General features: G+C 38.8%; 1 protein-coding gene and 1 long non-coding RNA gene across 16 annotated transcripts in view; both read right to left on the bottom strand.

The window, feature by feature from the left end:
- Robo1 (roundabout guidance receptor 1) overlaps positions 1–27,915 on the bottom strand; it is a 1,019,974-nt gene that overhangs the window by 141,277 nt on the left and 850,782 nt on the right. For all 15 annotated transcript variants that reach the window (XM_006522960.4, XM_006522963.4, XM_017316894.2 and 12 more), the window contains one exon: positions 1,428–1,585. In XM_006522960.4, the coding sequence (XP_006523023.1) occupies positions 1,428–1,585 (158 nt within the window). The remainder of the gene's footprint in view (positions 1–1,427; positions 1,586–27,915) is intronic.
- On the bottom strand, positions 9,690–26,331 carry Gm52248. The gene is made up of 2 exons (XR_003951923.1): positions 18,437–26,331; positions 9,690–17,628 (listed from the first exon to the last, which is right to left on the bottom strand). It is a non-coding gene; the product is annotated as a predicted gene, 52248 (long non-coding RNA).

Raw genomic sequence — 27,915 nt, 5'->3', positions numbered from 1 at the left:
TACCTAATATTCCATTTTAGTTATTGAGAATTTTGTCTTTGATTTCTATTAAATACCAATAGCTGGTCAGGAGACACTTGAGAAAGTCAGAGATAATAAGGCTTTGAGTGCATCTGAATTATTAAGGCAGGGTAATGGGCACGATAGAGAATATACACGAGTGTGATCTGGAGTAGGACTTAGAGGTCAAATATCCTTATGTTGGTGGCACACAGAGCCCATAGGGACAGTTATCGCTAAGCAGAGAAGTAGTTATCCTCAGTTTCTATTCCCCAGTATTCTTAATTCATTTCCTCAAGCCACCTTGTTACACAGACTTTTCACTTGTCTTTGAACTGAGTGCTTCTTAAAGGGTGATAAAGCTGAATTATCTTATCCCGGGTTCTACACTTACAAACAAGTCTGAGGTGCTCATTTGAAGTCAGATCAGTGCTGAGAAAAGAAAGAAAACAAACAAACAACAAACAAAAATATCAGAACAAACAAAACCCCACACATTATATTTCCTTCCCTAAACATGGCTCTCGCTGGTCCTGTTCTACTCTCACTTTTGTGTTATGCTGGCTGGTTAACTGGTTACTCAAGACTAGGGTAAACATTTCGTAGATACATGCAATATATATTATAACTTCTTTCATAAATTGGCAGTAGTCTTTTCTTTACATAGCTATTACCTTGTGTCAAGTACTTTGCAATGGAAAGTCTCAGCATATATGGAACCAAGATAATAAGAGGGACTACCACACCATCTTAGAGTCATACATCCATAGAATCCACGAGAGCATTGGGCTAAGGTGTTTTGTGAACACTTATAGGACAAGTAGGTAGAAAAGCCACACGGAATTGTGGTTGGCAAAAAAGACAATGCATCCCATATTCTCTACGTAAAACAGAGATTTAAAATCTAATCTGAGATCATGGCATTTTATTTTGTCATGAGGCATAGTCCTAATTTACAGCATTAAGAGTTGGATTCTATTTTTCAGAAGTGAAAGTAAACTACACAGAAGAGAAAAGCAAGTTGAAAAAGAGAGTCAGCTACAGCAAACCCTTGAAGTAACTTCAGAGACCTTCTGGAAGTGTCTTATAAAAATGGATTTTATAATAATATTAACTGGAAATACATGGAAATGGCCTAAGCATCAAGTAATCGTAATAATTAAGTATATGTGTATAAGTATGAAATCTTACATTTTAGATTTGGTAATATATTTCCTGACTTTTAGTAACTTCTAAAGACATTTCCATCACTTGTTTTCATGTCTACACAAGGAAAATAGATATATTTCTTTTAAAAGAAGAATGGAAACCGAGGGCCAATGCAAGGCTTTGTCCCGGAGAACTGATTTCCACATCCTCTTTTTGCTTGGGTAATGATGCACGCAGCTATCCTGCAGATGTTCCCTGCCACTGGATTCAGTACTCACAGTGATTCTTTCATCTTTATCATCCAGGGGTGAGCCATCCTTTTTCCAGGAGATGGTGGGCTCTGGATGGCCCCGTGGAGGCTGGCATTCCATGACTGCAGGTTCGCCTACTGCCACCATGACATCTGAAGGGTTTTGTCTGAAGTCATCCCGTAGTACTGTAGGGACAAGATTAAATCATCACACTCAGTAAGGAAATATGCAGTCCTTATCTCTGAGCTTCAGCAATAGTGACATCTATTAGAATATACTCCCACTAATAGCTATCTCAGGGAAGCTTGAAGAACTCCCATCTATTATCAGCATTTGCCGCTTACAAGAGGGACTTGTCCCGTGAGCATACTCAGATAGGATTATTTCTTGTTCTTCACAGGCCAGCAAGCATGTACGCTCTGCTACTTTTCCCCCTCACAGTTAGCATTCCATCTGAATTGCATGAATTTCTGCCCACCATGTATGTTTCTCTCTTCCATACCCCGACTCTAACTGAATCCATTACTGACAGAAAACTTCATGACAATGCTTTCTATTAGTATATCAATTACATATACACAAAAAATATGAATTTATTTCAAAGCATATATTTAAGCGATTTAATAGATATTTAGACTCTATAACCAACATAATTTAAATATAGTCACCATGAAATCTTCACACACACACACATTTGCCAATGACTTCAAAATCGGTTCCTTTTTTTTAAATCAGTGGACAGGAAGAAGTTAGAATACAAAGGTTATAACTAATAACAACATCAGAATTTATGTCCAAAGTTATTTTTGAGGCAGTATTTTATTAAATCCATAAACCTGTTTAGAGTCGAATAGGCTAATAATCCCTTTTCTACTGAAAACCCTATATTTTAAAGGAGTAAATGATCTATTCGTGTCATCTCAACTGGACAGTAATACATTGTTAGCATACTATAAAAAAGGCATTATTTACTTAGTGTCTGTAGGGAAAATTTGGGAAATTAAATAATGTGCTCTAAAATATTTCATACAGGGACATGGTCCTCAGTACTTCAATAATATCAGGAGATTCTAAATTAGATGTCATTATCAGCAAGCCTTAAATCATAAGCAAGTTCTTTACTAGGTAATCATATGTCCATTATTTATAGCCCCCATTTTAAATGACAAAGCAAGGAAGATGACATAGATATCATCACAAAGTCCAATAAATGGTTAAGTTGCCCATCCTTGTTTTCTGTCATCCTGTATGGAATAAGATGTGAGCCGTCTTCATAACGTCAATGAAGGGAACACTTGAAACACTTATTTGTAAGTCAGGCACATAAGTCTGGAGCTGAACGGTGTTTATCTTTATAAAACTACAGAATTTTAGAACTGCAGTTGTGTACTGCACTGGATACATTGTCACCCATGTGGCTTTTACAAATGCTCTAATGGATGAGGAGTCAGGATACTGAAAATCTGTGCTTCAAACCATCAGTCAAAATAGAATCAACCTTAAATGTTGCGGTCTCAGCCTGGAATAAATTAACTGCCACCCCCCCCCCCCAGTCATTTATAGTTTCCCACCTTTCCCTTCTTTCCTTCCCTTTGTTTGTGCTAGCCATATTCATGTAACTGGGAAAGCCAAGGAAGCCATGCCAAGCTGGGTTTCTCCTGCATCCTGAAACAACTTCTTCCTATCCTTGGAAAGAATGCTACTTCCTATCTTTAGAAAGAGTAGTGAGAGGAAAAGAAACCCTGGACGGCCGCAACTGTTGCAATGGTAACTTTTACACTATGTAATCTTAAAACAGCACAGATACAAAGTGCATTTTGTTGGAGTGAGGGGGGTCTTCATCATCTAACCATCCTCTCCTTATAAAAATAAGCAGAGCTGGAAGGCTTTCACCAGTTCTAAGCTATGCTGTTATTAGGTGTTAAGAATGTAAAATAAACAAAATGTAAAGTTTATAGAAATTAAATGGCCTTAACAGGCAGCAAACTCCATACTGGATCATGTTACTAATCAGGGACAACACCCCTGAAATTCCTTAAGACCCCTAAAATACCCAAAAGAAAATACCTTTCAAATGAAAGTAAATATTACAATTTTTATAAGTGGTAGACTAAAACAATCTCGATCATACTTTATCTTATTTATAAGTGAGAATCATCTCTCTAATAAGCCAACAAATACTGAAATGTCTTCTGGAAATATCAAAGGTTTAAGATTAGTCAAGCTGTACTTGCCAAGTATCGTATGATTTGGTCTGCTGTTGCAGTGTATAAGAGAAAACTAATAAAGCATAATCCATTAAAGATTGTTGCTTAGATAGTGCTCAGGCAATTATTTTTGCAGCTGTTAAGTATAAAAATCCAGTAATGCTTATGGCTACAGGCAATGTTTCATAAAAGTATGAATTTAAGACTTTCCCTTCTTCTATAAAAATAATATTTCTTACCTATACTTGTCTTGAAATTTTCCTTTGGAGGAAAATATTGTATGTCATATTATTAAATGACATTATTTTAATTAAGTTGTCCAATTTAAAAATCCTGTAGACATATGTAAGTAATTAAAAAATTAAATTCAACTGACTGGGAGCATCTTGGTAGAAAAACATCTAAAATCCTCAGGAATTCCAAGTCATGGATCTTAAAAAAATTGTCTTTTTCTCTATTCATCCATGGTACCTGCTATGTATGATTACTATAAGATTTTAAAAAGATAACTTAGTTTTCAAAATAAAGTATGATATTGATTTGAAATGAACAAACAACATTTATACGTCTAACACGTTTCAATTAAGAAATGGCTGATCGGGGCTGGAGAAGTGGCTCAGTGGTTAAGAGCACTGACTGCTCCTCAAGAGGTCATGAGTTCAAATCCCAGCAACCACATGGGGGCTCAGAACCATTTGTAATGGGATCTGGTGTGTGTGAAGACACAGCACTCATACACGTTAAATAAGTAGGTAAGTAAGTAAGTAAATATTAAAAAAAAGAAGAAGAAGGACAAGAAAGTGCAGGTCAAATCTGCTGTGACAGCCATGGCTTTCCTCTTCTTGTCTGCGTCCTTTAAATCCTGCTATATGGGCTGATGCACATTTAGTTAACAAGCTCTCCATGTCTTTCACTTTGGTAAATAAAAGATGGCATGGCATTAGCCAATCCCCCAAAGTGGTTAACTCTAATCACTCCTTTAAAGCCAAATGAAGCTTATAATTATTTCTGGATAACATTAGACAAGCTTTAGCTAAAATTTTTCATCACATTTCCTTTTATTTATGTGTGTGTATATGGGCTCACATATGCCATGGCACATGAATGTTGGTCAGGGAAAACTTGGAAGAGTCAGTGCTCTCCATCCTACACATGGGTCCCAAAGATTAAACTCAGGGTGTTAGGCTTGGCATCACAGGTGCCTTTACTGACTGTATTAAATATAAACCATGAACAAAACAACTACCAGTAGTTTTTGAAAGAACAAAACCAAAACGATCACATCCCAGTGATGCACCCGAATCGTATCCACCTGCCATGGCGAAGCTAAGGGAAAAGCCGGCAAAGTTCCTGTGTAGGGCAGGGTCAGTCTTTGCAGAACACTCTTCAGGATCACTACACCAAGCTTTAGAACGGAAAGAAGGATGATTATCTCAGGACAGGCAGGAGATTGGCTGTATCCAAATCCTTCCCATTACAAGGAGCAAGGAAGCTTGTCAGTAGACCAAGAAAGGAGAATCCCGACACCTAGTGTGCTACCCTTGTTTTTTTCCTTTAAAAATAAAGAAAAGCAAAAAACCACCTATGGCATCCCTGTCCTGTCAATCACAATTCTCTCTTTGTCTCTCCCACAAGTCCACACTCCTATAAACGGCCTTATAGGTCTTCACACGAATTCTCATAACTCCCCTGTCTCAGTACTTTGAAGACCATCTCAGATTCTCTGTATTCCCTAACCACACACTGTACAGCCATGACCTGCACGCCTTTGCCTTCACAAACCATAGCCTCGCAGTGCTGTTAGGAACCTGACAGTGTGCCTTCCAAAGTTCTTGTCTTAGAAATTAATGACTTACGGGTTGCTGAGGTGGCTGGGTGGGTAAAGAAAGCTGAGTTCTGTCTCTGGAACATAGATGGGGAAATGAGAACCAACTGAATTTTGTTGTCCTATAAGACCTCTACACATGAACAACCCAGACAGTGTGAGGGAGAAAACAAACAAAGGAATATATATATAAGGGAGCAACAGAAATGGCTTAGGACTAGAGATGACCTGAGGTAGGTTCCCAGTACTCACACAACGACTTACAACCATTGGTAAATCTAGTACCAGGGATCTGATGCTGTCTTCTGGCCATTTTGGCTTCTGCAGCACCAGATATACAGGTGGTACACACACATACATGCGGATAAAACACCCATTTCATAATAAAGTGAAATCAAATAAAATCAAACTGTAAAATGAGAATCTAAAAACTTAGGACTCCTCAAGGGAGAGAAACAGGTCACCAAAACAATGAAAAAAGTATAATAACGTGGTAATGTTTGTAACACAGTAGCTTAACAAGTGTCCACTGGTCACTGCCACCTCAGATAGTCCTCAGAACCAACTCAGAAGAAAGTGAGGTTACTGAATTTGTGACACAAAGGGGGAATGAATGTTTAAAGAATCAAGAGCAAGCCTAAATCAGCTCTCTAGCCACATAGGGAAATTCTCCACCCAGTGGCTGGTCTATCAGTCTTGTGTGAACACTATTTGCAATTCCAAACACTTAAGTATCCTAATGTAACTAATATTTCAGCTTCCTTCCAATGGAACAGAAGTTCACTGAGAAATTTCCCTCCTGACAGTCATATGGCTATCTTCTTAACATTCTGTCCTCAGACTCTGCCACGTTTGGAAGGGACCTCTTCACATTTTGAACGGCACATTGAGAGTCAGAATTCATTATCCAGAATGCATATGATGTGTTATTTCTCTCGTCAACAGTTTATTTCAACTCAAACCCAACGGAACAGGATGTACAAGAATAAGCATTTTAATTTAATTGAACAGAGGCATTTTAATGAGAACTGGGTATCTTGGGAGAAAAACAAAAGAAGGTAGCACACAGTCATGAGATCTATTTTTCTCCACAAAAGGGAATCCTATCAATGAAACAATGCAGCAAATAGGAAATGTTTATGAGGAGAGAAGAAACAAAAAGCGAGGGTACCGGAGAGGAAATCAAGCTAGGGTAACTTGTAGTTGCTAAGTAATATATGTTTGTGCCGAGTAAGGCACTGTATTCTCTCAAACTTAAACAATTTTTCAACTTGGAGTAGTTCATAAATGACTCACCTTTACAATACACCTTGACCTCTATCTTGGAATGCCAACTTGCACTAAGAATTGTTATTTAATTTCAAAATTAATTCTTTGAGATGGGATATCTGTCCTAATTGTAAATGTTGTGCCTGGTAAATATGCTATAAAGCTCTTCAATTTTTCTAATACAAGATAAAATATATGATATATATCAAGTCTTTGGTTAGGGAGTTGGCTCACTTAACAATAGGCTTACTGTACAAGCAAGGGGACATGAGATGGATCCGAATTATCCACATAACAGCGGGCAGTGGTATGTACTTATAATCTCATTGGCGTGTAGAAAAAGGCATATTCCAGAGACTCAGTGGCCAGCTTGCCAGCCAAACAGAATGAGTGAGGTCTGGGCCTGTGAAACACTCTGTCTCCTAAAGCAAGGTGAATGGCTCACAGGAATGACACTGGGAACGTCCTGTGCCAGACGCACGTGCGCGCGCGCGCACACACACACACACACACACACACACACGCACGCACGCACGCACGCACGCACGCACGCACGCACGCACGCACGCACGCGCAGACCACAGCAACCCTCCCCAATCCAAAATCCTTGTCAGAAAGAGAAATTGAATAGGATTTCAGGCAGGTTGTTTTGAATGACCAGATATGCTTTGGGGGCTGCACAGGAATGTACAGGGATATCTAAACTGTTCGCTTTCCTGACTGTTTGTTGGGAAGTGATACTTAGAGGACAAAAAAGATTTAAATATCTCAAAATATTCTTAAGTCATCAATCAAATTTTAACTTTAAATAGTCCACATGTACAAGAAGATATGGCATTAAGTATGAGAACGAAAGGGACAGGGTGTGAAATAATACTTCATCCAGTGATGCGCCTTTAAAGGCACCATCTTGTAATGATATCAATGCCATTCTTTTCTAAAACATTACCTTCAAATATCGGATCTGTGCAGGGCGTTGAGCTTACAGAAATTGTTACCACATTCAGTTTTTCATGTTGACATGGGATCTATCTAGGAGTGTTCTTCCATAATTACACCATCTCTACAAGTGGTTTTAATGCATGCCACTTTATTTTAGAATGGTACATTTCGCTTTGGTTAAGCCCTGGTGGGGGGTGGGGCATGATATGCTGAAGAAGCGCTCGTTTCTCAAAGGCTGGAGCTTCTGAGATTTCAGAAGCTGCTGAATCTCCATCTTGGGAAAGAAGTTTACTGTCTACTTAAAAATTATGTTTGCCTACTCAGCTGGTGCTGGAAGACAGCACGTGTCAGTCAGTCTTAGGGAAGTGATAAGCAAATCACTGCAAACAGAAAGAGATCCTACTAGCAGAACAGAAGTACCTGGTAGTAATCTGTTCCTTTACATAAGGCATGCAGAAGGAGCCAGCTCAGTTAACACATGGGAATGTTCCCTCGGTCGGGTTCTGCTGGGCTGCAGTACTGGCGCCATGTTGTTCTTGGCCATTTTCCCCCACCATTATGATGCAGCTGGGGGGTGGGGGGTGGGGGGTGGGGAAACTAAGACCTTTTGTATATTGGGCAAAAATCAATGTTCGGTCTGCACTTACTTGTGATCTCTATTTCCATTTTGCAGAAGCCTCGACAACATTGTGATTCTTCCTGCTCTATGCCCTAGGATACTTCCCAGCATTTATTACAATGGCACCAATTTATGGAATCAAAGGATAGGTTGGTTTGGCATGCTAGGTCACAGTGAACATCTGTAACACATTCCAGAGAAAAGTGGACATTCATAAGAATAGACTTTCAAATAGCCAAGTCCCAGCAGATTAGAAAGTCTGGGGTAACGTAAGAAAAAAATCTGGAATATTGAAGGAGGTAAGCCAAGTGGATAACTCATGTCCTTTATGTTAAAACTGTCAGTAACCTACTGGACGGGCGTGCATCTTACATGCTTGAATATAAAGTGTGAGTGAAATTAATTTACTACTGAAAACTGCCTTACTTATGAGGCAGAAATTTATTGGCCTGTGACGCATCTGAGTTAGAAAACGGAAGTGGCACATTTCAGAATTACCAGTGCTTCTTGGAGAACCTTGTGACTGTGATAAGTAGACTTACAATGACTCAGTTATTCCCACACGAAACGGAGTTTTACGCTCGATCTCGATAGGGTTATTATGAAAACTAATTATTTAATGTTTATACAGGACTTGCCATTTTTATGGGGCATTACATCTACAAAGAAGTATTGCTATTAGTCACTGGGTAAGGAATTGCCAAATTTCTCAGCTGCCAGTACAAATGTGGAAGGAGGACAAAGAATGCCATTGACGAGGCCGCCTAAGCGCCAGAGTCAAAGTCACACTCAGGGATACCCTGGCAGGGTTAAAACAACAGAGACGAAATGGGGATATCTGAGCTATGGGACCCTGATTAGAGCAGGAGAGGAAGGCATTCTTTCTTTCTCCCATCAAACCAACTTTATATTCAGTATTCCACACTCAAAGAGTCTTTAGGCAAAAGAAAACTCTTCTGCATTTACTGCCTGCCTCTAGCTGAAGGTCAACTCCATGAGAACAATCACTTCCATATCACCGCTGCTCCGAACAGTGGGGAAGATATAGTAAGCACCCGCCAAGGTTCACTGTGCACTACGTGTACACTGGATATTAGGTATGGAATGGTGACAGCGACCAGCAGGAACCCTAGTCTCACAAAGCTCTGAGATAAAGGGAGGGCGACAGACAATATTTAAGTGAATGCTGTGGGTAATATATCATGGTAAATAAACAATTATTTATTGTATATTACTAAAAATGAGCACACATATATTTATGTGTACAGATGTACAATCAATATTATGTATTATTCTGCATATCATAATATGTAACATATTGCGTATATATGATTATGAACGCTGCTTTCCTAACACTGTAGCTCCCTTGGGAGAGAGAGAGAGAGAGCATTCAGCCCCTGCTCTCTGGCTGACAGGGTTTAAGACTGTTTTTTTTTTTTTTTTTTTGCTGAGAGCTGCAAACACTAACAAGCGCTGACTAAAGATGCAGGGGATTAAATTAGCTGAAAGACATCATTTTATAAATCACCTTAATGATGCTAGCTTTATCAACAATTCCACTTTGTGCAATATGCCACTTAGTCACCCTGAGGAAGTATTAGATGCGAAAGAAAAGTTTCGAAGATGATAACAAGATAAAAATACGTAACCGCGTCAAAATGTCGCATGTTATGATCCATTCTTGAATGCTGACTTCAGGAATCCATTTTTTTTTCTTATTGTCACTACATATTGGAAAGAAAACGTCTACAATCCAGGGAAATTTCAAGCTGCAAAATGTGTAGTTCGCAACCAATCCTTCCCAGAAGTTCATTGTTATAGGTGAATTGACTGAAGGCAAATCATATATAGAGAACAACCAGGAGGTTAGTGCATGCCTTGGTGTCCTGCTCAGCTTGTGAGACGGTGACAACACATTGTACCATGAAGACTCCTGCCTCACACAGAAAGAGAGTCCTGGTTGTGTCTTGATGCCTTAAAAATTCAGCTCCACCTGTAGTCCAAACCATGGGCAAAGCGAGGTGCGATGGACATCCGGATGCTTGACAAAAGATGCTTGTGATGGTCCACTCGGACAGCTTGGCATATGGACTTCCTGATGCCTCCGAAGTCTTAGCCAAGCTGGTTCGGTAGTTACCACAGTTATGTGATAAAGACAAATATAAATCATCTGCAACCAAGAACTTCACCAAGGACAGATTCAAATGCAACAAATGAACGAATCATAGACACGGCTCACAAAGATTAAAAGACAGAGGAAGGAAAAAAAAAGATAGACCAAAATCTGTTCAAAGTTGTTCTTCATAATATCTAGTCTGTAACAGGCACTAAATTTAAATAAATAAATAAATAAATAAATAAATAAATAAATAAATAAATAAATAAGCAAGCAAGCTACGGGTATAGAGATAGCCAGCCTGAAAAGTGTTTTCCATGCAAGTCCGAGGACCTAAGTTCAGATCTCCAGTTCTCACTGAAAAGCCGAGTGAGTATAGCAGTCTATCTGTCACCCCAACACTGCAGAAGCTGAGACAGGCAGATACCCAGCCCTCCCTGGCTAGCTGATTTCAGCAAGCCAGTGAGCTCCAGAGTCAGGGAGAGACTCTGATGCAAAGAGTAAGTAGGTGAACAACTGAGCAAGACCCCTGTATGGACCTGAAGCCTCTCTGAGCAGATGCACACACCCACACATATTCAAACACATACACACACAAACACTCACCGACCTTACCCTCCGAATTCTGTGATCCTTTCAAACATGTCCACGGGACCACTGTGATTCGTGATTCGTCCTACTGTTTAGTTATGGCCTTGTCCCTTCCTACCTATGGGTTTGCATGCAAATATTTGACCAACTGCAGAATGAACATATTTTTAAATTGTACTAAATTTAAAATTTATTTATTTATTTATTTATTTATTTATTTATTTATTTATTTATAACTCATTCATTCATTCATTCACTTTACATCCTGATTACTGCCCCCTCTCCAGGTCCCTCTCCTCCCACAGCCCCTCCTCCCATTAACTTTAATTTTGAAATTTATATTTTGAAATTTGTACCAAAAATGTATAGCCATTTTCATGTTATTGCCAAACATCAGAGTATAAACAATTTACGTAGCTTTACGGGGAGTATTAAAGGTAATCTTTACGGGGAGTATTAAAGGTAATCTAGAGAAGATGTAAAGTCTACTGCAGGCATGTGAGGGTGATGTGCAAATGCTACACCACGCCCTGCAAGGCACGGGAGCATTCGGAGGCTGGTGTGTGTTTGTGTGTGTGTGCATGCGTGTATGTGTGTGCGCATGTGTGTGTGTGTATGCATGCTTGTGTGTGTGTGTGCGCGCGCGCACGTGCGTGAGTGTGTGTGTGTCCCTGACACCAACATTCCTGGTAGGCACTGAGAATCCACTCTACGCATGTGTAATCACTTTCATTTGTACATTTTATTTCTTTAAATGTGCTGTTTTCCTGTTCCGTGTTCCCCTCTCCTGTTATTTCCCTTGCCGAATGCGTGTATATGGAAACTACCAATCGATTGATCGGCCCTCCTCCGTGAGTCTTCTGGAAGACCAAGAAACTGAGGAACGTGTCCTATGCTTGCTGCCCACAAACTTTGATCACCTCTGAAAGATCGTCATATAAAGATCTAGATTTTTCATTATGGGGTGGAAGACATGGAGATAATTTCACAGCACAGGCATTCTCAGGCAGACACATGAACAACAACTTGAATATAAGAAACGGCTGACCTTTGAAATCTATGGGGGTCAGACCGGGGGGGGGGGTGGGGGGAGCAGAGCTCTAAATATCTCGCCCCTCCCTCTATTCGAGTCACATGCTTTCCTGGCAGCCCCTCCCCCAGCACAACAGAAACCACACCCACAAAGCCCAACCAGGACAGGATCTCACAAATGAGTAACAATTATCTTCTCAGGACAAAACTTAGTGAAACCTCACAAGTTTAAGCTGCTCCTTCTAGGAGTTTTACTCTTCATCACAAAATTCACAGGAAACTAACCCTGGTCAACTGCTAATACCTTTATTGAGTTTGCTAAATAGAATTATCTGCCAGAGGTCTTTAAATCAAACAGTCTTACAGGATCAATCAAGGAAAGGAGAGTGTGGCAAACAGGGGCTAAACCAAATGGATAAAGGTGCCCGGTGCCTCTTTGGAGAGTGGGAAATTCTCTGCGCATGGCGGAAAAACAAATGTTAGAAGAGGTTAACAGACAGGCTTTTGAAAATATTCTATGAGCCATGTAAAGAACTATAAAACCATTAGCAACTTGAGGTGCAGAAACAATACAAAGGAAGCTATGAGCTTCAATATTCTGGGGGATCACTGCGGATTAGTCCTCCCTTTGGCAGACCCCAGTTGGGGTGGCAACATCTTTTGTAAATTTAACAAATGTAGATGGTTTTAGTTTTCACATAGCAGCTGTGACTTTCTTGACAATTAAAGAAGCAGCCTTTGATTTTTCTAAGCACTGAAAGACAGCTCTGTTTCTATTGTAGTTTTAGATGCTATTCAATAATGTTTGATTACCACAAAATTTTGTCTCTATTTTTAATATGTTGATACAAGGGTTTTATGAGGAGTTCATTTGCTTTTTTTGACACTAATGTAATAAGTTCCCTTTCAACATCCGCAAATCTTTCACAGACAATAAAAATGAAAAGAAAAACAATCATTTTAGAGATTACTTTATTAACTATTATAAGAAAATATAGAACAAACTGGCTTTTTGATTGTAGCTAATTTTCTTAGAGTGATTGGTAATAGTTATAAAAGGAAACATATTGGTAAGACCATATTTAAAATATTCGCTAAGGTTTCAATTATAAAAACAATGGACACAATTTTCACTTTGAACAATTCAAGAGTTTTGAAGTAAATGTGATATCAAGGTTAATTTGATGTTCCTACTGTCATAAAGTCAACTGAATTGTAACAAGTTCAACTACCTTAAAAATAAATATGAATAGAATCCTGAGGTTTTTGTTTTGTTTTATTTTTGATACAGGACAATTCCTATTATTCTATTCTATGATTTCTATATTCTATTATTAATTAATAATGATGAGATAAAGCATCTGGTAAAGTAATTATAAAACAATTTCTCTACATCTAAGTAGGTTTGCTTGGCCCTGTAATAGATCTCTTAGGACACTGAATGGATGCCCTGATTTGAATGCCTGTGTCAGCTGTAGTGCAGGCCTTTAGACCCAGCACTCAGGAGGCAAATACTGGCAGATGTCTGAGTTCAAGTCCACTCAGGGTTTCAAAGAGAAACCCTATCTTGAAAAACCAAAATAAATTCATACATGAAGAATTAATGCATAGATGTATCAGTTTTTAGTTGATAGTGACTATTGATGAGGCTATGACAATCCAGGCTTATAGCCACATGGAGAAATTCCATGGTCTTAATGATGAGCAAAATGTTGAGCCATATAAAAGATGATATTTTTTGTTTTTGTTTTTGTTTTTAAGGCATGGTTCAAAAACAGAATGCCTTTTGACCCAAATACCAAAAAAGCCAGGAAATAATAAAATTAAAACCAGATTGTTGTTTCCACTTCAATTATATTTCAGTTTGTTCCTTGTGCCTGTGGACTAGTGTTCACCACATTATAATTAAAGAGAGGATCATGTGAATATTCAAAAGATTGATGAAGGACACAGACCCATTAACACGATGATGGCTCCAAACAAATGAGATTCTAGCATTTCTCAATTGTGTATCTTATTTTGTGTTTCTAGGTCATGGAGAAGTAACATTTCCTGGTTCCTGTGCATTTGAACCACGAAGTCCTTTAAAACTCCCTAAATAATAGGAGCTAATGAGCTACTTCATATATAAGAAAAAAAATGATGATGATAAATGCTTAGAATGAAAAGGCGAACATTGTTAAAAGGGACAATTTCATGGTCCCTTCTCACCAAGTAACTTATGCAAGTTCTTTAAAATTCCATACATGACTCCACTTCTGATAATAAGAGAAGCTTCGCAGGAACTTAATATCACATTTACTTTCAACATCCTAAATTTTACAATGCTACATTTTTTTTTTTTTGCTGATAAAATTAAAACCAGGACATACCAAAGCACCAGGAATAGTAAACTGAAGACCACTACCAATATTTACACAAGATCCCAGGATGGAGCAAGCATGCTGCCAACAGGAACTAACGTGGAGCAACATAGCCGAGCACTTCAGCATGTGACAAAGGATACACGAGGCATACACGTATATTACTTCAAACCATATAAATACTTGGAAGGCTCTATGGCCATGATGGTGTTACCTACATAGTTGTGGAGTAAAAAGCACATGGCTGTCCCTAACAAGAATAATGGCAGGCTGCTGGAAAAAGTGACAATTTAAACCGTCCCTTGGACCCCACAGGCTGCTGACACAGAGTATTACCAGCAAACTAGCACTTAGACAAAATCAGAGACGTAAGGAATCCTAAATTACTATGTAGCTCCCCGTTGGTTCTCTAATGGTTTGCAAATGACCTAGTGAAGACATTTCCAGCAGCTTTGCAAGGCTTCTTCAGTGACAGGCTGCTTGAACGTTTTAATCCTTGAGCACTCCTACTAACTGAATCATTTAAGGTGATGCGGCACTGTACCATCTGTATTCATCTTAATCTGGTCACATCTTAGTCTTCCGGATCATACTCAACGTTGGAATAGACTTTGAAGTTCCTGTGAATTTTAGTTAGCTATGCTTAACATCCTTCATTACCGGACTCCATAATACATGTGCAAAACAAGACACAACATAAAATTTATCTTTCTCCTAACACGGAAACCTCACTGTTTGGTATTATTAATTCATTGTTTATCTTAATCCTGTACGCAGACACTCAAGGTCTTCTTGTAAGAAAACATAAATCACAGTCCCTGTCCTTGTGGCTCTGCTTATCATGAAACTACATTCATTCCACAAGAACAATTCAGCTAACCCTCCACCTTGCCCCTACCTGCACCCACTGCATTCTCTACCATGTTCCCCAACCCTAACACTAGCCTTAAAGCCAGGCAGCCTATATGTAAGGAAATTTAAATCCCCATGGAGAATGTGAGCCCTCTGACTGGATTAGGTTACAGGAGAAATGGAAGAGATGTTGTTATGTCTTAAGGATGTGATTGCAGTTAGAACACAATGGAAGCTGTTTGTGGTGTGGTTTTTCCATAGATAACTGTGCTTTTTGTAAGCAAGATAAACTATGACATAAATGGTCGAGAGTGACAGCTCAGAAAGAAGTGATGGTTCACTTGAACAGTTGAAAAGGTCTAAAAATGTGATGGTATGCCCCAAACGTGTGTGTGTGTGTGTGTGTGTGTGTGTGTGTGTGAGTGTGAAAGAGCAAGGGGAGAGAGAGAGAGAGAGAGAGAGAGAGAGAGAGAGAGAGAGAGAGAATGAATGAATGCATGTGTGTGTGTGTGTGTGTGTGTGTGTGTGTGTGTGTGCCCTGACACACTTCTAGAAGGCGTAGATGAATTTACAGCATTCAGATCTATGGGGATTTGGGGGTTGGATTGTGGAAATCTTGCTTAGCATCAAGCACATTTATCCATTCAGCAATCCCACTGGATCCGTAACATTTTTTTTTCAATACAAGACATACTACAGCTTAACTAACAGATGGACATATTGAAAGTTTATAGGCGAGGTAAAACATCAATAAATACATCACTTTCTATATTTGTGACCTCAGTTTCTATATTTGTCATCATGAATCCTAGAAGGTTTCAATAAAAAAAAGTGCTTTATTGTGCTTGGTCCTTTTCAGTCCAAGTATTCATTTGACAGAAGAGAAAACCAAGTTTCAGAAATTGAAATCCTGGATGTAAATACTAGAGTAACTGAGACAGTTCAGGGAGGTTCATTGGCCTCTAATTAGATTATCTTTGGTCAGTGACAACTTGAACAGATTCCAAAGATAACTCAAATCTTTACAATTTAAAATGGATTAACAAATCATTGAAAAATATTTGGAAAGTGTTTAGAAATGTGAGGGAGGCACCTCTTGGAAAAGGCCTGGCAGATATGACCAAGGTGGTTTGCTTACACTATAGCTTTCTCCATTAGATCAGTGTCAGAAAGTTAATACTTAGAAGCAATTATATTAATCTAGAGAGGTATAGTACAGTGTGAGGCAGTAATCGCAAGGGGAAATTAGCTAAATCATTCCCTAAGAGCCCCGTCCATTTGCTACCGCATCTGTTAGGCTACGTTCCTTTCTGAACATCTTTTCAGTGTAGGAATTCAGCTCTCAGGCTCATGAATTCACGTTGAAGACAATGTCATCATAATCTCTACCTGTCACAGAGATATAAGGCCTGTGATGATCAAATAATGGCTCATTCTGTCATCGCGACAGCTTTAAAAATGACAGCTCCGGTAGAACTGACTATCTACTTTAAAAAGAAAAGCTGCAACGCTAATTTGATGGGTCATGTGACTTTTTTTTAAAAAAACACAAAAGACTGTATGGGGAAGATATAGCTGTAATATTAACTTGAATGGACTCATCTCAGCGAATCTGTGTATATTTTAGACTGTTGTATTTTTGAGACAGGGTCTCTGTGTCAGGCTGGCCTCACACTCCGTATCTAGCTCAGGCATGGGGCATCATATCTGGTTTCTGTGATACAAGGATAGGACCCAGGGCCTCGTTCATGTCAGGCAACCGGATTACATCTTTCATTATGTCTCAGATGTTTTTTTCAAAAGTTTATTTTCAAAGTCTAAAAGGCTTGCAGCTTATTTTTGTAACTGGTTTCTGTAATTACTCCTGGGGTTTGGATCATGGCAGTGGGCTCCCAGGGGTTGGGTAAGGCCTTGAGTTCAATCTCCAGCACTGAAATAAAAAACAAAACCAACAAAAACTATAGCTCGTGTTTAAACAGAGCTTCCTATCAATTGTCATAGGGATTTGAACTCACGATCTCTGGAAGAGCATTCGTGTCTTAACCACTGAGCCATCGCTCCAAGCCTTTAACTCTCATAGGATAGAGACATTCCTTCAAGGTTTACTTATATAGACCATGAGGTGACTTTACTGTTGTATACCCTAAGTCTTACAGAGACTGAAATGTGACTCGACACATGGTCTAATAGCTTAAAATTATATGTAGATAAAACAGCAGGCTAATGTTCAAAGATCAGTTCCTATTTAAGTCCAACTTCACAAGGATATAAAATGGTATTTAGATTTTATTTTAATTGGATTTTAAGTTTTGTTAGTAACAGAAAACTTGATTTTCATAAAGCACTTCAATTCTATACATAACACTAAAATTACCTTTTTTTAAATTAAGAAGATATCTTCAACAAAATAGTCTGTCAACAGAGAAAGAGAATTCATTATGATTTATATAAAGGAAAAGAGTAAGGGATTATCTAATACAGAGTAAGAAAAATGTGTTTTTTGATTCCTGTAGTAAATACTAATAGAAACCCAGTAGCATACTAATGGGAAGGCCATTCAAAATGGGAGATGAATGTTGAAGGGAACATGGGAGTGGCTTACTTTATCACAGAGGGCAAAGCTGGCTAAACAGATGGTACTCAGGATTTCTCAATGAGCCCGGCATCTGTGTGTACAAGTTGCATAAATGCCAATTAAAACGTGTCCGAGTAAATTTACATCCCTTGCTGATAGAAAGCAAGCCAACCTCGCTGGCTCGGGATCAAGGTTAAACTTAACCATCTGCTGAACTTGCAGCAAGTTGCTCTCAGATTGTCCAGAAATTCCCCGAGAAATAATAAAAACAGGACTCCTATTGATTTGTATTTATTTACATTCGTAAGTCATTTCTAAAGCCTTGGGCTAGAGCTCAAAGGGGGAAAAAGTTACTATTTATATGACTCGGCCAAGTATATTTTGAGCCTCACTTCTAACAAATACCTCTTTGATTAAAGTGTGCGCTTGGATAAATTTCCCTAACCTCCTTGCGACTTCCTAGTTGAGGTCATTTTGTTTAAAATGTTTCCTTTCAAAATGATCTTGAACAAAAGAAAGAGGCATGCGATAGCAAGTCTGTCGCTTCCACAGCAAGGAAGGGCTGTGCACCTCGGATTGACAGGCAACCATGAAATCATTAGTGGCAATTTTTCTTGAAGTGCGATAAACAAAAATGGTAGTTACTGGGGTCTCTCTCTTCTGGGGCACACTTTTACCATCCCCGTCCTAGTTCCAGTTCATTTGTGACTACATGAAGACTTGTTGGATCTGGTTAGGCTCTGGAGTTTTCATTTCAAACTTCCTATAAATCAAAATGTTACCTTGTTAATGAAGTAACTACACAGCAAAAGAATATTATACGGGCATAAATATATGTTCAAAGACAAAACAATAAAGCATCTGAGACAACATTTTAAGTTACAAAAATGAATAAATAAATAAAATTGACACACGATGGCTTCCCCGAGCATGGGAAAGTTCAGAATTCTGGAATTTAGGTTTATGTTGGGCACTGAACCTCATTTCATTCGGTCTGAAGCTGGGGAGTGTTCAGTATTGGACACGTTTTGGGGAAGTATGAGGCACTTGCTTATTATCTTCAGGAATCAGGATTCTACCCCATGTCTACATGACATCAAATCTGGTTTCATGGAAGAGCTCTGTGACCTTCGAAACAAGGACTGCACATGATATCAGATATTTCCAAAGGACAGCGCCATGGAACTCTATGAGAATTTCCAAATAAAACTGGTCATTAATATTTAATAATCAGTGCTTCTGTGTCTAGCAGGTGTGTTTTGAAATCTAATGCTTGGTGGGTTAGGGACTGGGTTAAAAACCATAGGTTCTCAGCAATTCTCACCAGAGTCAAATGATCTTCAGTGGGTGGAAGGGAGGCCATTATAGAAGCCGGGAAACCAGGTATACTCACATCAAATTAAATAAAAAAAAATAAAGCCAAAACAACAAAACAAAACAACAACAACAAAAACCAATATTCTCATCCATTATACCCAAATAACATCACATAGTGGGTATATTGTACTATACTTATAAAACAATCCTTTCTTGAAAAAAGTGCTTGCAAGATAAATTTGGTTAAAACTGTTATTTGAAATTCATGAGAAAATCAACACTATGAATCATTTCAGATCTTTCTTTTGAGTACCATGTGTTTCTAGAATAAACTGGTCAAACATTTCCTCAAATATTAATAGCCTATAATTTGTGATTGAGGGCTGTGGACAGTAAAGAAAGAAGAAGGCATTATGAAAAGTGGGCTTGATCTACACTTGACGTTCAAAACAATGTACAACACATATTCCTCATTAACTGTGTCTCCCTCATTCCCCTTACCCACAGCAAAGAGTCTCCGGCACAGCAAATGTGCAGACACATTGTTGTCTCCACATGTTTGCCAGTGTTAGGTGCTGGATGGCTGTGACATCACAGGTCCTTCCTCTCTGTGTCCCCTGTAAGCTTCTGTGTTCTGTTCCTGTCTGGATCCCTTAGGCCAGGCAATACTCCTTATGTAGTAAGGAATGCAATAGCACATTTTCAAGGAATAACATAATGTCCTTTAGGTTTCCAAGCAATTCTGAGAGGCATGCTCAATTGGTGGTCATTTGCAAATGTGAGAATTCTCCCTAGGAATAACAGCTACCATGTAAGAGACAGGAACAAGACAATGTGCACCTGACTCCACGTGCATACGCACTGGCAGTTATCCACGCCCTGGTCTATTGCTTGGGCACTAATGCTATCCCTGGCCACAACTGGGACAACCTCAAATCATTTGCCCATTTAAACTTTCCCGAAGTCTTCAGCATTTGCATGCATTATGCTTCTAGGCAGCAAGACTTATATGGAAAATCCCTTTCAAAGATTTATCCTTTATTAAATCAAAAAATTATTTGTTAAGACATTTTTAAATAAAAAATTAAATCAGTCTTTTGGAAACTTCACAAAACTTAAATTTTACTTATAACTTAAAGAGGTGGGATTGTTCAGTTTTGTGTGGAATCTAATTCTCAGTAAATTATAAACTTCTAATAACGTGTGTCATATACATTGAAGGAATGCATCATTTTGTACATATTCCTTGGTATAAATGGCCAATTTGTATCCATCACAAAACAAAGGTGAAGAGCTGGGAAACCATCGCATGAAATTATGGCCAGCTTAATAGCAGGTTTTCCACTAAATTACCCAGATGAACACAGATCTGGACCAACTACATCCCAAGCAGCTCATGTGAGTAATTTCCAGGGGGCGGGAACTGCAGCATTTAACAAGAATACAGATGTTGATTTTTCAGATGAGCAAGCAAGACTGCAGAATGTGAATTTTGGTTCCAGGCTGAATGCTACTACCCATGCATCGTGCGTCTTTAGTAAATATATCAGTGAAAGGAAACGAACTAGGGCTGCATAGAGTTCTAAGTATGTACCCGTGTACCAAAACATTATAGTTTTCTTATTGCATCAGCATTTCACACGTCAGCATTTCCCTTCACTCAGCGTCCACTGATTTAGTCACTCCTCTGCACAAAGAGGCCAACGCTAAGGGGAAAAAGGCAATGGCACATGTCTACAAATACATGCGAGAAGAAGAAAATCTATACAAAGGACCCCACTTTAAAGCATTTGGAAATTTTCTCTCTACCAAGTTCTCCTTGGGCTCTGGTCCTATTTGAGGCTCTTAATCTTGCTTCTGTCTCTGGCCTAAGTTCTGCTCTGGTGGTGAAATCACTATTATTATCTGGGAACTATTTTTGGCCTTCGATTAAAAGGTATCTTTTTCTTTCTTGGTTGCCCACACCATTGATTTAAACAGTTCATGTTAACATCTCAGATAGCACTGGGCCTGTCCGTGTAGTTCCTGCTCTCGCTGAAGCCTCACAGGACTGAGTGGGTAGGCAAGAGCATCGCACTGCCCTTCTTTAAATGTCCCACTTATGCGCCTGCCTACCGTGTTCAGTAGAAAGGCTCTGAAGGAGTCAGAGTCTGCTTGGTGTGGTCATAGCATCTGCTTACTACATTATAGCTTTTTTTTTTCCTAACTGATTCTTTGCCTTGGCCAACCATAGTTCACAAGAAAGCTTTTGTGGGTGGCAGAGAAAACAGGGCAGAGCAAATACTCAGAAGATATTATATGATGGGCGACGGAACAAGGGAGCCTTGAATTCCTTGTGAAAAATTATGTAAATGAGTTTTCAAAAAAATAATTGGTCATTGGATTTTAATATGAGTTTAAAAACCTCAAGCAAGGCCATGGATATTTAGGTCTGTCTGACTGTATATTTTCACATGTGTCCAGGCGTGTGGGTACATGCGTATTCTAGGGATGGGGACTGAGGACAAACACAAGCATCCTCAGGAAGCTCTATACCTTTATTTATTTAATTTTTTTTAAAAGATGGCGTTCCAACTCACTGGCCTGTACTCTGACCTCACAGGTTTGGTTAGGAAGCCTGGCCCAGGAACTCCAGAGAGAAGTGACTTACCCAATGAAATATGACCTCAGCACAAAGTAATCACAACACTGGCAATGAAAAGTGCTCCTCATGTCACAGATGTGGTCCTATGCATACTAATTTGTATGAGAGTGGATTACATCTGAAGAGAACCTTTTTTAAGAACAAAGAAGATAGAGTCTCATCCCCCGGATGAAGACCTCAGTGCTACCACTTACAGTGAACACGATTTTGGTCAGGTTGCTTAGTCTGCTTCTGTCCGTGGGTTTATGCATGGTTTATCAGAGAACTTCTGTGAAGATTTAAAAGTGACTAACTCTAAAACAGTCCTTGGTACACCAAATTCTAAGTGGAAATATTAGCTCCTGTGGTCAATATTAAGTAATTGCTTTTTACCCTTAACTGGTATAGATTATTATATGTTATCTGATTGCATTGATTGCATGGAACTGGACACAAAGAGATTGGTTTTTGTTGTTGTTGTTGTTGTTGTTGTTGTTGTTGGTGGTGGTGGTGGTGGTGGTGGTGGTAGTGGTGATGGTGATGATGATGATGGTGGTAGACAATAAAGTTGGTGCCTCTTCATGGTAAACTGAGGGAAAAAAACCTCTTAACATTTGCTAACCCAACTATAAGAGAGATACATAGTGGAGCACTCATCTTTCAGTACTAATTAAAACTGCATCAATCTCACTGTAATACAATAGGTTACTCTAAGTGAGTCTACCCAAAAATGTTAGCTCCAGAGGGACAGGATGAAAACTTCACAGGAAGTAAACAAAAATGTTAATTTTAGGAGAATGTTAAGTGAGACACAAAAGACCCTGAATGAGAATTCAACACATACTTGTTACCCAATTTTTCAAAGAATCTACATTCAATAAATCTTATCTGGTGCAATACTGCTTTATTACACCTATATATATTGAAATTAGTATCCTTTATGCCAACACTTTTTGCATTTGTTTGCAGGGGAAAAAACCAAGAAGCAAACTCGCATCATATACTTCAGTTGTAAGGTCTCTAATCTGAAAGTCCAACATGAGAAACGCTTTATTACGTGAGATTTGGGGTACGGCCATGACAGTACAGGTAAAAACTCCCACAAGTCACAGAGTAAAACTGGTAGCAGTTAAAATAGAGGCACGCAGCATAGTTTATTTGTCATATGCAAGGGGAAAGCTTTCCAGCATCCTATGGTCGTTAATATACATTGTCAACTTGACAGGATCGAGTATCATCTAGGAGAACTGTCTCTGGGCAAGCCTCTGAAGATGACGATTCAGCTCTATGGAAATGGGCCAACAATGTGGGGTCCTAGGATAAGAAAATGCTTGACAGCAAGCACCCATTGCTCTCTGCTCCCTGGAAACAGATGCATTTTCTCTAGCTGCCTCAACTTCTTTATAATGAAAGACTATGCTTTTCAATGGAGACCAAAATATCTGCTCCGCCCCCCCCCCAAAAAAATTCTTTTTCTCAAGTATTCTCTTGTAAAAAGGGAAAAGCAACCAAGTTTCCCTTGGTTCTCCTATATCTTTTTGCACATGCTCCGATTCTCCACCTAAGCACACACCCAAAGGGTTAGACACAGGAGTATGCAGACTGTGTGCACCAAGGACTCCACTGTTTTATTATTATTATTACTTGTTTGCTCTATTCTTCTCTTGGAAATAAATACTCTATGTTGCTTGTATTGTTTGGCAGTTTATGAATGTGCTCTGATGATTCTACTGTGCTGCGGGCCTGCTGACCTTGGTTACAATATTATATTATATTCACACATGTATTATTCTTTTCTGTTAGTGATTACGAATGAACATAAAATGGTTGTAAGATAGTAATAAATATTGAACCAATAAATACTCTATTTCCAATATAGTGTTCGCTTGGGTGACTGAGACAGTGACACATTTGTTTTATAATGTCCCATATGCAAAAATGTTCATGCACAAAGATCACAAAACTAAAAGGTATTTATGAACATAAAGCAATTTCTTATTTGAACTTTTAAGAAATCACCCTGAGTATATGAAATCTTCTTAAAAATCAAAACGAGTGAGAATGAGAAATTGTTTGCTGTGTGCCTCTAATGTAACAAATCTCTCTCCTCTTCTTCTTTTAGTCCTGTACTCAGTGTAGAAGCCACTCTTCTAATCCCTTTAAGTGGTTCTTATCCTCTGCTGCACACAAAAACCCCTTAGTGACACACAAAAATTTAGATTTCTGGGTCTTTGGCGAGAGATTTAGAAATGATTGTTCTGGAATGTACCTTGGTGATTCCAGTCTACAGCAAAGGCAGAGAGCTACTGCTTTAAACTCATAAAATCTGAAGGCCGGGAGCAACACTTGAGAATTAATAAAACATAATCCATGTGAAAAGAAGATATAGGAAAATTTTGCATGTATTTCTATATAAATTTTAAATATTGTTTTATCTTATTACATTTGTGAGTACGAATTCTTATGTGAACATGAATATAAGGCCCAAGTAAGACATGACTTTTTCCTATTCTTCTTCTTCTTCTTCTTATTATTATTATTATTATTATTATTATTATTATTATTATTATTTTCAAACACACATGTATACAATTGCACGATGTTGACATACTGTCTTTTATCTCAGAGAATAAAACCTTTCATCTCCTTGGAGGGAATCTCTGGGGAGACAAAACAATAAGATATCCCAAGGGAAGAAGAAATAATGCAGAGAAGCTCCTTAAAAGAGTTAGTAAACAAAGCAAGTTACCTTCAGGAAGTCCCTGAAACTGACCAGATTCCTAAGGTCCTTCCCACCCCAAGAGTGTATAAATAGTAAAGACTGCTGATAAGAAGATTTTCAGATGACCACAGTCACCTGAAAGAAGCGGAGAATAACCAAGCACCCTGGAGGAAGAAGAGACCAGTGAACTACCTAGAGTGAAGAAAAAAAATGAATAAAAGACGGTTGAGCTTCCCAGAAAAGGCTTAGACAACATGGACACTTTCCAACATGTTGACCTGTCTGCATGAGGTCCAGTATGCTCTGGGTTTCCAGCTATTATGAGCTGTCATCTATGCTGGGGTGGGATTTGGTGATTCAACTGCCTTCGATTCAAATCTGCTCTTTCACCCATATTCCTGCAATTAACCATAATAAAACCCTTTTTTTTTCCATCTAGCTGGACTTTGGTGATATTCCTATTTTAGTCTTTTAGCAGTTTCCTATCCAAGGTGAGTAGAGAGATATTGTGAGCATGTGGAGGTCAGAGGAACCTTTGTGGGGTTGGTTCTTTCTTACCACCTTCTATAAATTAATTAATCCAGGCACTGAATTCAGGTTTCCAGGATTACACAGCAAGAGCCTATGCTCTAAAGTAGGAAATTGTTACTTTAGTGTCTGGATACATAGGCTAGTGCAATTATGCTCTAAGGAGATCATGATGATCTATCCCAAACTCACAGCTTAGCTGTGTTGTCTACCTAGTACTGGCTTGTGGACATGAATGATGGAAGATTTAAGGGGTATGGAGTCTTGAGCCATGGTTTCAGAGAGCCTATAAAGCTAAGCAATAGAATGAGCATCCCTTCAAGCCAGCACTAAAAGACTACTGTGTGAAGATTGGGACTATTTGTTTCATGGAAGACTTCCGAATGTTCGAAATGCCACAGCCATAGGGTGTCCTCTAAAGAAAGCTGACTGCATGATGTAGAATTGGTCTAGGACAGTGGGAGAGGTGCTGTGAATGGCAAAGAAACAGTGGTGTAGGTTATCAAGCCCTTTGAAGGCTAAATAATTCTATCATGAGTCCTAGCTACCAGATATCTCCTTTAGTAGGTTTCAGGCTTGCTTCATGCTGGTATTTTCTTGAGAAATTTTTCTTTATTTCTTTGAGAGCAGTAATGTTTATTCAGAGCCATTTGTAGATTGCAATTTGGAAGTATGTAACTCAAAAGATACTGGGCACTTACTTAACTCTTCGTCAGTGTTGAAACTGTGAAAGACTAGGACCATTGAAGGGGTTTTGATGCACTGTGTACCCAGTGATGAGCCTATGGGCCTTATGGGGAGACTATGGCCTTATGTCATGTGTCAAGGCTGTGCTTGTTAATCTTGACTATCAATTTAGCAGAACTTATAATCACCAGGGAAATGAACCACTGGCATACCTGTGAAGGATTTTCTAGATTGAGTTAAGTGAGGCAGGAAGACCTCCCCTAAGAACTAGCCTTGGCCCTTATGATTTTTATTATGATATTATTTACTTATAATTTCGCCATCTATTATCATTTTATAAATGTCCAGAATAAGTCTTAGAACCTCTCTCTAGTTTGTTAAACATCACATAATTAAGAACTGAAAAAGTTATATGTAACTCCCAGGTGGACACTCCTAAATCAGGGATGCTCTTTTAGCTGCTCTTAACTGACATATAAATAAGTAGGTCTTGTTATGGCTCCTTCAAATGTTCTTTTCAGTGGTCTTCTCTGTTCCTCTCCCCATCTCCTGCCTATTATTCCCCTGTGCCCCTGCTTGCCTCCTTACACCTCTTAGCATTATTTTTTTTAATTATTGGATATTTTATGTTTTTACATTTCAAATGTTATCCCCTTTCCCAGTTTCCCTACGGAAACACCCTATCCCATTCCCCCTCCTCCTGCTCCTATGAGGGTGTTCCCACTCCCACCTCTCCACCCTTGATTCCCCTACACTGGGGCATTGAGCCTTCACAGGTCCAATGGCCTCTCCTCCTATTGATACCAGACAATGCCATCCTCTGCTACATATGTGGCTGGAACCATGGGTCCCTCCATGTGTATGCCTTGATTATGCCTGGGAATTCTGTTCCCCTCTCTATCCCTTCCCTACTCCCTTAAATCTTCCTTGCTTATCCCCTCCTACTTGTGCATTTTGAACTAAAGTCTGCATCAGAGCTTTAATAAAAAGATGATTCTGCATACTGCCCTCTACTTTTTTCTTTACTCACTCTGGTAGAAGAACTGAGGCTAAGTCCCCAGGTAGTCACAAGACCCTGTTTTTGAGGAACCACAGGGACAAAATTTGAAATTTACAGATGTCCCAGTTTTATTTAAGCGACATATCAAACATTGAATTAGTAATCATGCACGAGTTGGTCACTGTCATAAGATCACTGTAATGTGACCACTCATGGTGTCATCTTCTCCATGTGACAAACAAACGATAACACAGCGTCTCTTACTGTCAACTACAAGTGTGCTTGTTTAGTTGGACAGAATTTTCTTTTCACACTCTGCTACTGATTTTTAGAGGCAAGATGATAGTACTGATTTATTTATTTACTAAAGAATTCATCCATGGTACATCATTATTGTGATTTTTTCCACTAGGATGGAGTTTTTTGTATCCATTGACCTACTTTGTCTTATGTAACACACACATATACACACACACAAACACACTCTAATAAGACAACTAATCTAATCTCAAATAACCAAAAAAGTCAGAACTAAAAGAAAACCAATCTAAGAATGCACTGTATTCGATTTTGTTAAGGAAGTAGTATGCTGATATCAAAATTCATCTTTCTATTTGGTAGGAAATTGTTCTTGCTCATTTTGGAGGTATTTAAATATACTTAATGTAATATATTTCCTACAAAGACAGGGTTTTTACTGCTTTCACAAGAAATAATTTCAAACTACTTAATCCTTTACCATATCTTAGTAGTGAATCCTCATTTGGTTAAAAAAAGAGAGAGAAAATATTCTCAAGCATTTGCATTGTATGGTAACAAGACATTAGGCTCTTTGTTTAAATTGACAACACTGGCATTGCCAACTCCATTTATATAGTGACAGAACTAGAGATTAGAGAAAGATATGGGCAAAGCACCCTACAATTTCATAATTCTCTAAATGCTTCACCATGAGCCATACAAGACTGTACACTATAAAATGCTAATAACACCACAGTTAGTAGTACTCAGGCAGGTAAATGCCTCTGGAAAGAATTATGAATGGAGCCATTTCAGTAATCCAGTGTGGGTTGGGCCAAAGAGCAAGACGTAGATCAGTGTTGTCATCCAAAATAATAAACTCCTCTTGGTAAGTCTGAATAAAGTGCTGAAATCTATTTCTAATGAGTGTTGAGTGATCTTGGCAAACCTAGGGAAGTAGACCACACGTACCTAAAATTCAACAAGTCATCACGGGCTTTGTGTCT

This window comes from Mus musculus, chromosome 16 (genome assembly GCF_000001635.26).
Source record: "Mus musculus strain C57BL/6J chromosome 16, GRCm38.p6 C57BL/6J".
Lineage (NCBI taxonomy): Eukaryota > Metazoa > Chordata > Mammalia > Rodentia > Muridae > Mus > Mus musculus.
The sequence above is the reverse complement of the archived record's forward strand: the minus strand, read 5'-3'. Positions and strand labels throughout refer to the sequence as shown.